Below are 10,536 nucleotides of genomic sequence, written 5' to 3' on the forward strand. Positions count from 1 at the left end.
TGAGCGGGCCGCAGTGAAACCCCCCGCGTGCGAAGGGTTGAGTGACATCGTCGCGCGGACGGTCCCCTCGCTGCTGCTGCGGGCGGCCCGGCGCCTCCGCCCCGGGGCCCCGCGCTGCGTTCCGGCCCTTAAGTGGTTTTCAGTTAAAATGTTTAAATTGTGGTAAAAGCGGGGTGTTTAAAGGACGCCCCGTTAAGTGCAGATTCAGCAGCTCTGTCTCGGGATGCGCTTCGCCGGGTCCTGCTAGAATTCCCGTAGGTGACGTACCGGGGTCAGAAGGTATCAGAAAACGAGGGAAATAGACCAAATACTGTCCCCAACTTGGTTTTTCAAAGGCAAGGTCATCCATGGTAAGACTGCAGTTTTTAATGTGCTTTGCAGATGAGAACCTGCAACCTTTTTACCTGACATGTAGACTCCAGATGTGAAAAAAGTAACTCAGATTATTTTAAAAGTGCAAACTATAAAACTTAGAAACAGCTCTGTCTATTGTAAGACTATATAGCATGAAGCTAAATTCCAGTCCGCATGGTTACATACAAGTGTTGGCCAAAGTAATAGTCACGTTAAAATTGTTTCGTTAACAACGTACACTTTATTACTTTATAAATTAATTGTAAAACGGTGAGATAAATTATTAAATGAGGTGGTGTTTATGGAGATCATAAATATGATTGAAGAATATATCTAAATAAGCTTCGTAAACAGTTTCATCACTGATCTTTAAATCACTTAATTTCATGCCATAAAAATAAAACTTTTTAAAACTTCCTAAGACTTGTATGATTCTGCTTTGTGTATAGACAGAGGCTTAAATAATATAAGGAATTTTGACCCAACAAATATAAAATTAAGTGTAATGATCTTTTCTTGTAAGACAAAAGGAATCTCACGCCCTCCTGCAGCTTTAAGCTAAATAGATATAGCAAATTAATAACTAAGTCATTCCAGTATCGATCATTAAATATGTTGACACTACTTCCCTCCATTTTTTCAAATAATTCTGAGGCAAGGATCGAGAGAGGTTTCTGGAACCCTGTGTGCCTGAGCTTTCCAGTGCAACGTGTCTTCACACTGCTGGCCGTGTAGTGACTAAGTTGCCTTCTGATTTTAGGCCAGACCTCGGCGGTTAGTAGTTGTCCCAGGATGATCTGTGATGCCATTTTGTTTGTTTCTTGTTCAGGGAAGTGCTGTCATCTTGTCGCCAAGACGGAAGCAAGGTTGGAGCGAAGCGGCAGCCAGGACGTGGAGCTGGGAGAGGGGACCTGACAGCTTCGCAGCTGCAGAGGAGTAAACCCTGCTCGGGAGAGGGCTCTGCGCTGGCTGGTTGGCCCCGGGGCCGTCGGCCAGGCTGGCGGCTGCTCCCTCACCTCTCCCAGTGCCGGGGGGATGATTCGCAGTCCTGTTGTTGGCGGTTCCGTGTTCCCCGTGGGGAAGACCCCGGCCTGCTCAGAGGTTCTGCTTCAAGTGCGACAGGCGATACTTGTCTTTTTCCTTTCGTGAGAAAACTAAAACCAGGGCCGGGCATGGCTTGTGCAGGAGGAAGGGGCGGGTTCTGCTCATGCAGCTTCGAAGACTCTTCTCTAGATGTTTAAGGAAAAATACTTCACGTGTCATAAATATTTTTGAAATCAACATTTGCAGACTCCGTGAGACGTGTCAGGCAGAGCTCTGGGGACTGGGGATCTGAGAAAGGGCCCACCCGCCACCCAGCAGGGTGGAGACCACGGTTCGGGGTGCTGCTGTGTCACTTCCAAAGGACTGTGAAATGTTGCCCGTCCACGGGTGGGGTAGACAGCTGTCCACCCTTTTTATAGCACTGCGGACTGACAGTTTTACTTTGATGACAGCCACTTCGATAATAGATAACTAAGTTTATGTTTTCATATGAACTGGAGAATCAATTTGGCTTAAAACACAACCCTTTCGGTTTCTTATATGATGTTTTAATCTCTTTAAAACTTTCTAAAATCGAAAATATCAAACACACTTAAACGAAGATGGGGTGGACGCGAACCCTCCCGGACCGTCCAGGCTTCAATGACCGTTTCGTGGCCAGACTTTCCCATCGCTCTGCCACCTCTTTCCCCTCTTTCGTCATTTTGAAACATGTCCCAGATACATTGTTTCATCTAAGTATTTAAGTATATGAACAAATTAAAAATTCTTGTAACAAAATTGAAATACTATTATCCCACAGGCACTAAAATATCGTTTTAATAGTAAATCCTTAATATCCCATAATTGTCTCATAAATAGCATAAACTTTCTCTTGTTTTTAACTGAGATTAAATTGAGTTTATAGTTTAGGGACAGCTGATATCTCGAGAGCTAAGTTTCCGTGTCACAGTAAAGTCGCGTCTTTCCGTTTACTGGTCCCTAGTGGTCCGCTGCTGTTTGGAAGTGCTTCAAGTAGATAGTTTAATTTCTTCTTTTATCTGATTTTTTTTTTTTTTTAATCTTTGCTGCGGCTTTGTCAATTATACCCTCTAACTGGCGGTTGTTTGTGTTTATGAATGATGTCGATTTACATGTGATAATTTTGTATCCGTTGGCTTACTGCGGTTTTCCCTTGTTGGTAATGTATTTTTAAATGGCCTTTATCGCATTCCAGGGAATTCATCAGATCCTCTGTCCGTAGTGGGCAGAGCTCCTCACTAGTTTTAGCCTCTGTGCTCGTTCACTTATTTAATGGCGTTGACCGGGGCCTCCAGGGAAGTGTCCAGTAACGGGGAACAGTGGCCGTCCACGCGTGATGTGAAGGAGCCGGTTACGGAAGGCAAAGGCGCCGTCACGAGCAGCCCGTGAGCGGAGCCGCCGGGCACGCGCAGCCTTACGTGTCGGCGCTCGAAAGCCAGGCGGGCTGCCGCGGGAGACGGAAACACTGTCGTACGGTTTATTAGTAAATTCACTCACGTTCACTGGCAAGTGTGACCCACACTCCCGATTCTCCCTGCCCGCGAGCGCCGTGAGCCTAGGGGGTAAGGGCCCGTGAGAGTTGGGGGGGTGGGGCCTGCGCACCGGCCCTTCCCCGGGTGGCTGCCGGGGTGCCGTGCACCCTGAATCTGTACACGCAGGTATACTTCATGTGTCCCCAGTTGCTGAGGATTTTAAGCTTCACACATAATAAGGATTCAGAAACTTCGTGCTGAAAATGAAGGAAAAGTAAAATGATTGCCTTATTGGGAAACCCGTCTCAGAGCATCCCAAAGAATGCTGGTGGGCAGGACATGCAGACCCCCTCCGCCCCCTCCTGACACAGTGCTCCCCGCTCTGATGGGGAGAAAACGAGCCGCTGGAGACCAGCGCCGGGGAGGGGGACACCCACATGCCCTCACTGCCACCGTCTCACCCCGTAGGGCTCCTGGGTGGCCGTCCCAGGGCGGGAGGGAGGCGCCCGGCGGACAGTCCCACACGGAAGCCCACGGGGACGTGCGTGTGTGACACAGGCACTGTTCCGCTTAGACTTCCTCACCACCGGCCAAGCAGTGTCAGAAACACTCGCTTTTGCTTGGCGTGAGATGCCTTCTGCATCTCTTCATTACTTCCTGTGGCCACCGAGAAATCACGAAGGTAGATGTCATGTACCGTGATGATTTTCAGGGCAGTTACTTGTTAACAGGTTTGTTTGTTTTTTTCCTGTTCAGTTAGAGTTTTCCCTGTGTTGTCTGGTATTAAACGTTGATTTTCCCTTCCCCTGAGTTCCTCTCTGCCTCTAACCTTCCCGTGCTGCACTTGACAAGGAAGCTGAGGCAGAGATTAACCTGAGAGTAGCAAGGGGACCAACCTGGAAAGATGAGGGCGAGAAGGTGATGGCAACGAGGACGAATTAGGCGTAGAAACCGCTGTGGGATTTGCCTGTCTTTTGCATTAAATGCACATAGGCACTTGGAGCTAAGACCTGAGGTTCAGATGAGCCTCGCTTCCCACACTCTCAATACTCTCTCGTGATAAGTACCCGCCACGCCACGCCACGCAGCCCCGGCATGCCACGCAGCCCTGCCACGCCACGCAGCCCCGGCACGCCCCACCCCTCCCAGGGATGCAGCCGCTCGCACCGAGCCGGGGCTCGTTACCTGGAGCTCAAAGGTTTGAACGGTGGCTCCTGTGTTGTTATACAAAAACTGACCGAGGAAAATCTCTTCTCCTTCACATTGTTTCGAGATGCCCTGTAAGGAAGGAAGCAGATGTGGAGATTGTCAGCTAAAACTCGTGGGGCGGTGGTCTGTTCCCGCGGCAGCGTCCTCCGGAGCGCTCTGCCTTCCTGCAGGGGCCCCGAGCTGGGCTCGCGCCACTGCTGCCCTGTGTGCGCCCAGAAGGCCTGGAACTCGGGCGTGCGTGAGGCGAGAGGCAGGCCGATCGCAGGGCTGACTAGACAGGAAGACAGGAAGGTGGATAGGTACATGGACAGGGAGGTGGATAAAACAGAGATGATGGATGGATGGGTGGGTGGATGGATGGGTGAGTAAATAAGGAGACAGCACAAACCCAACATTAACTCTGGCCTAATAATCGTATTTGCAGTTGGAATACTTTGAATAAAATATTTTTTAAAAAGGCCCCATGTTGACCTAATGTTTTCCAAAAGGAGACAACTTAATCCAGTTTTCAGACTTATCACACAAATAGCTCTATCCCAAAAGTATATTTTCATTGAAAGAAAGTATTGATATTTGGATGCAATTTCTCTTGTTTTCTTACCTTCTCTACCTTTAAAAATGGAAAGTTTTTGAGAGGAGAATGCACTGGTAGAAATTAAATTATTCTGTGAATCTAAAGTTTATCACCAGGTTCTTTAAATCACAGTAATGCAGCAGGATAAAGAGTTCATTAGATCAATCATTTTACAATGAACAGATCGATATTTAAACTCTTTGTAGCATCATTTTACTAAGATAATCGAGTACGTCGTGATTAAACAACATACCCACGATTACGTGTATGTGAGACGCTGGCCTCGCGCAGTGCCTTCGGCAGGCTCGGGAGGGTGCTGGCTTTGTCTCCACCTCCTTTACCACCCGCCTCGGTTCATAAATTTGCTGACGCAAGAGCGATGAGCAGTCGCTTTGATGACTCAGGGTTCTTGCCTGGAGGGCTCCCCTAATCCCTCTGCAGTGGGTGCCCGCGTGCACCCGTCTGGGTTGAGGTCTGACCTGCCCCAGTTCATCTGAACTCGGCACCGGGGCTCGGCTGGCACCGGCTTGCACCAAGGGGGGGTCGCCCTGTGTGTGCTGAAGCCCAGAACCCTGGCGTTCAGAGCCGTTCGATGAGACACAGGCAGGCCGAGCGCCCCTATTTAACTGAGCCCTCCCCCGGATAGGACGCCAGGGGACTGCGTAAGGCAAAGGCCTACGAGGGGGGTGTGGGAGCAGACGGCAAGACAGGAAGTCTGGAGGTAGCCGCATGGCAGCGGGTGTCATGGCCAGAAGACAGAGTGCCTTGGCCGTGGGAACACACTGCCGAGGCGGGGTGTGGGGTGCCAGGGGCGACAGTGAGCCCTGCCCCGGCTGAGGGCCCCCCTGCCGCCCCCCAGCGCTAGGCAGTGGCCTCGGGAGCTCGCTGCGGGTGTACACCGTGCAGGAGCTTCACCCTCTTCCTCCAGCGCGGGTCGCCAAGCTGAGGCCTCGCTTCACCCTCTGCTGGGTGGCGGCCACACACCTCTTCCTCCAGCGCGGGTCGCCAAGCTGAGGCCTCCTGGCTCACCCTGCCTGGTACCACCCTCTGGAGTCTCCAGCAGAAAGGGCCCCACCAGACCACCGCCCAGGAAGCCAGCTCCCTGTCCACCCGCCCTGCCCTGTGCGCCAAGCCTTCAGCGGCCTTGTGGTGTCACCAGACATGTGAGAAGAACACCTAACGAGAAAGACAGACCCCATCAACAGGGGAGGGCGCAGGAAAACATGAAACGCAGCTATAATTAATGTCCGTTAATCTCTCTAGGGGCTTAAGATATTGTATCCACGGTAGAAGACATTCGACTCTACATAAAGGAATGTTTACAGAAAAAGTCTTAAAAAGAACAACATAGGAGTTGAAAGAAACTCATAATATTTCGGGAGGTAGAACAAAAAAGCAAAGAAGGAAATTAGAAGATTTTAAGGGAACAGGGTCAGCGATCGGCGGCGCCCTCAGGATGTGGGAACAAAGCTCTAGGCAGCAGGGACGTAACTGCCAGCAAGTCGGACGGGAGCGAACGGGCAGAGGATGTTTCAAAGGAGAAAAGAAAAAGGAGCTTTGTGAATCACTGACATGAGCGAGGGAGGACATTCGCGTGGCCGAAGAGGAGGTTCGGGTGAGGCCGGCATTGTCCTCAGGAACGTCAAAAATTTGACCCAAAGCAGCTCGTTGTCGAGCACACCGCATGGCCCAGCTGAGAACAGTGCGGTTCCCGCACCCGCAGGACACTAACAGCGAGGCGGACCGCCTAGCCACGCGCCAACCGTGCGGCGCCTTCGCCACGCGATCTGCACCGCGGCCAGCCGCAGGCCCCCGCGCATGAGAACCCGGTCCGCCCAGGAGCTCGTCCGCCAGCGTTCACGGGCGCTGGCCCCAGAGGGAAAGAACTCAGACGCCCGGCGGCCGGTGCGCGGATGAGTAGATGTGGTGCCTCCACGCCACGGAGGGCCCCGTCCTGACGCGGTCCGACGTGCGGGGCCCCTGAAAACGCAATGCTAACGCCACGGAAGGGTGGCGTCCTGACGGGGTCCGACGTGCAGGGCCCCCGAAAACACGATGCTAAGTGGAAGAAGCCCTTCACGAGAGACTACATACGCGATTCCATTTCTGCGACGTGTCCAGAGCAGGCCAGTCCACAGAGACAACGGAGGTTCTGACCGCCTGGGGCTGGGGCAGGGAGGCGGGGGTGGGAGGGGGCAGCTAAGAGCTGCAGGATTTCTTTAGGGATGGACAAAAATATCCTAAGTAGTAGAAGTGAACTGGTTCAACCCTCTCCCTTGGCAGGTGACAAATCAGAGCCCAGGAGAGAAGCTACCCCCTCACGGTGATGCAGATGGTTCACTGCACAGGTCAGATGGTACCCCAGCTCCTAATCCTAGCCAGCTGCCCCCCGCCCCCTCTCTGAACAAAGGCTCAGACAGCTCACGTGGACGGAGAACTCCTTGGGTGCGCTGGAGACGCTTCCTGAGGGCGACACCTTCTCTGGGATGTGCTCCAGGGTGACGGCGGTTGGTATGATCTTCATGGCGAGCTTGACGAGGGCGTGGCCCCGGGAGCCCGGGAAGGCCCAGCACTTCCCAGGGTGAACATCCGGCTGGAGGAGAGACACAGAGGTAATCTCTCCCCTGGCTACGGAAACCCGCGCCCACCGAGCCGGCCGCAGACTTCGCCCGTGCCTGCGGTCTGCGGGCATCACGTGCGGCTCGCAGCAACCGACAAGCCATCCAGACGCGCGGGGCTGGTCGGTCTCCGGCGCATGACGCTTATGCCAGTCAGGGCTCTTTACCCCACGACCGGGCTTCCCGTCAGCGCTCTAACTAGACTGTATGCTGCTGGAAGGCAGCGGTCGGCGTGGTGGTGGTGACAGTGCTGATGGCGGTGATGGTGATGATGGTGACGGTGATGGTGCTGATGGCGGTGATGGTGATGATGGTAATGGTGACGGTGCTGATGGTGATGGTGATGGTGATGATGGTGACGGTGACGGTGCTGATGGCGGTGATGGTGACGGTGATGATGGTGACGGTGACGGTGCTGATGGCGGTGATGGTGACGGTGATGATGGTGACGGTGACGGTGCTGATGGCGGTGATGGTGATGATGGTGACGGTGATGGTGCTGATGGCGGTGATGGTGATGATGGTAATGGTGACGGTGCTGATGGTGATGGTGATGGTGATGATGGTGACGGTGATGATGGTGATGATGTTGATGATGGTGGTGATGATTATGGTTGTGATGATGGTGCTGATGGTGGTGATGGTGATGATGATGATGATGGTGATGATGTTGATGATGGTGGTGATGCTTATGGGTGGCGACGGTGCTGATGGCGGTGATGGTGACGGTGATGATGGTGACGGTGACGGTGCTGATGGCGGTGATGGTGATGATGGTGACGGTGACGGTGCCGATGACGGTGAGGGTGGTGGTCATGGAAGTGACGTGAATGCGGTGATAGTGGTGACTGTGGTGGTGATGGCAGTAGCTCTGGTGCTGGTGGTGGCAGTGAGGTTGGCAGTGGGGATGGTGATGCTGGTGCCGGTGCTGGTCCTGAGGAAGATGAAGGATCTAGACTGCGCTCTGGCGTGAGGTCTGCAGGTTTGCCCCGAAGGCGTTTCTCCCTGGAAACGGACTTCGGCCGTGTAGACTTCACGGACGAGCTCTCCCATCGGTCGACGTCCGGCGCCTTTGGAACCGAGCCGAGACGTTCGTGGGAATCTCACCGGGAAGTGTCTCCCTTTGCAGCTGGACTTGTGCCGGCCGGGACGGCGTGTGGCACGGTGCAGGTGCGCAGGGGCGCGCACCCTCAGTGAGCGTGTGCGCAGTGACCGGCGTCACGGGAGAGGGGAACGCGAGTGTGGAATGTGAGTGTCCTATTGAAGAAGCGGGTGAGCTAGTTTGCTGACCTTAACACAGTAAGTGAATCCTAGTTTACTGACCATAAAATAAGAAACAATGCAAGTGAGCGATGACTGTGAATATGCAGAGAGAGTTTCAGGCCTCTGCCGAGCTCAGCGTCGCCTCCGTTTTAGACATTAATATTTTCATGGTAAATAACAGAAACAAAATCCTAAAAGATGAACAGGCTAATCTTAATCTCGCTTTTACCTGAAGGATAGCATCTGGGGGCATTTCGTAATTTAGGAACCCAATCCCATGCCAGGATAGTTTTGCTTTGTCATTTTTGTAACTCTCCGAGGTCCCAGCTTCAATGACAGAGGCTCCTAAAATTGTAAAATAGTTTTAAAAATAAAAGTTACACAACTCAAAACACCTCATTTAGAGTTTAATAATGTTGGAAAATGAGTAAGGTAAAATTCATGCTCGGGAATTGGTAGAAAAATCTGACTTCCAGTCTCATGACCCTGGAAACGCTGTCACTCTGAGAAAGCCACGTTAACAGCGAGCTCTCGATGGTGTCGTTCGGATGCTCTACGTTCTGCCTGATTTTTTAGTTATCACTCCCTTTAGTGTGTGAAATATAAAGGGTCGTGGCGCCCGTGACAGGAACCTCCCCTCTGCCCCCCTGACTTCTCTGTGGTCCTGCGGCGTCGCCCACAGCCCTGCCCAGGCGAGCGGGTGGACAGTCCTTCCTCGGACACGTGCTCCCCGCGTGGAGGCGGAGCACAGCCCTCCCTCGTCTCCTCCTCGCCGTCTGCATTTGTTCATTTGTCTCCGCCTTGAACGAGCAGACGGGTAAACGTGTTTTCCCGCTGGGGAGGCTCTGTGGGAGCCCTGGCTCCTTACCCTGTGGCTCACTTCCTTACTCACCTGCCGACTTGAGCGCATAATCGGCCATCTGGACCTGGTCTTCTCTCAGCTTTTTAAGTACGTAATTTACCAAGTTTGACGTTTCCTGGACAGATTTAAAAAACAGTTTTCTGTTAACATCCCTGCCACCTGCTTAGGTCTTGACAGTTCACATCGTTGTCCCTGATCTGCAAAGTCACAGCAGCAGTGAACACCGGCCAGGCCACACGCCCGGCCAGGCCCTGCGCACGGAATCCTGGGGTCACTGCCGTGGCCCCCGGGGGTCAGTGCTGCTCAGGTCACGGAGCTGCTCTGTGCTCCCACAGTCCTCCGAGTCACGGAGCAAGACTGGCCGTTCCAGTCCCTGGGCCCTGAGGCCCCCCGCTCCGAAGCCCCGGTGGCCGCCCTGCGTGCTCGTTCAGACAGGTGGGCGGCCGAGGCTGCACATGTGACCTGCTGGACCCTCCTACATGAGAGTCCCTGCTTGCTAGAAAAGGCTCGAACGTTCTGCAGACACGGGAATGAAGGCCGGTCACGCAGAGCGTGTGACTGTTTGCGCCGGAAGCTCCTCATGCTGGGTTCCTAGGGAGCTTCCGATTCTAGAGAAGCAAGTGTCCTGAGTGGGCACGCGAGCTCTGCCTTTCAGAAGGCAGCCTTAGGACGGCGACGAGGCTGGGCTGGTGGGGGAGGAGGAAGCAGAGCCGAGCTCGGGGCTCCATCCCGCGTCGCCTGGCCTGGGCCGTGCATGAACACGCGCTGTCTGAGTCTGTGCACAGACATTCAGAAGCCGCCATTCCAAACGGGCTTCTGTCTGTCTGTTCACTGGGAAGTCAAACAGAATTCGTCATTCGTCTGGGTGGGAAGTGAGTCATAGCCATACGAAGCCTTCTCTGTGACAGAGCCGTGATGGAGCGAGGTCCGGGGGCCGCGGACAGGTGGTCGCAGCCGCATGAGGGCCAGCCCCCGGCTCCTCCCCTCCGAGCCGTGCTGGAAGGCCACACGGGAGGTGACACTGGCCGCGCCCCGGTCCCCGCGCCCCGCTTACCTGGTCGACGAGCTCTGCGTGGCCCGGGGCTCCGGGGGGCTCCCCGGCGGCGTGCAGGCTGCCGC

General features: G+C 53.8%; 1 protein-coding gene across 1 annotated transcript in view; it reads right to left on the reverse strand.

Moving 5' to 3' along the window:
- Positions 1-1,183: 1,183 nt before the first annotated feature.
- The window catches only part of SUN3 (Sad1 and UNC84 domain containing 3), a 24,228-nt gene continuing 14,875 nt past the window's right edge, over positions 1,184-10,536 (reverse strand). Inside the window, exons 5-10 of the mRNA XM_025046515.1 lie at positions 10,472-10,529; positions 9,448-9,532; positions 8,785-8,900; positions 7,100-7,267; positions 4,077-4,169; positions 1,184-3,148 (exon numbers count right to left, since the gene is read on the reverse strand). Of these exons, the coding sequence (XP_024902283.1) occupies positions 2,975-3,148; positions 4,077-4,169; positions 7,100-7,267; positions 8,785-8,900; positions 9,448-9,532; positions 10,472-10,529 (694 nt within the window). The 3' untranslated portion in view covers positions 1,184-2,974. The remainder of the gene's footprint in view (positions 3,149-4,076; positions 4,170-7,099; positions 7,268-8,784; positions 8,901-9,447; positions 9,533-10,471; positions 10,530-10,536) is intronic.

This window comes from Pteropus alecto, unplaced genomic scaffold (genome assembly GCF_000325575.1).
Source record: "Pteropus alecto unplaced genomic scaffold, ASM32557v1 scaffold214, whole genome shotgun sequence".
In the NCBI taxonomy this organism is placed as follows: Eukaryota; Metazoa; Chordata; class Mammalia; order Chiroptera; family Pteropodidae; genus Pteropus; species Pteropus alecto.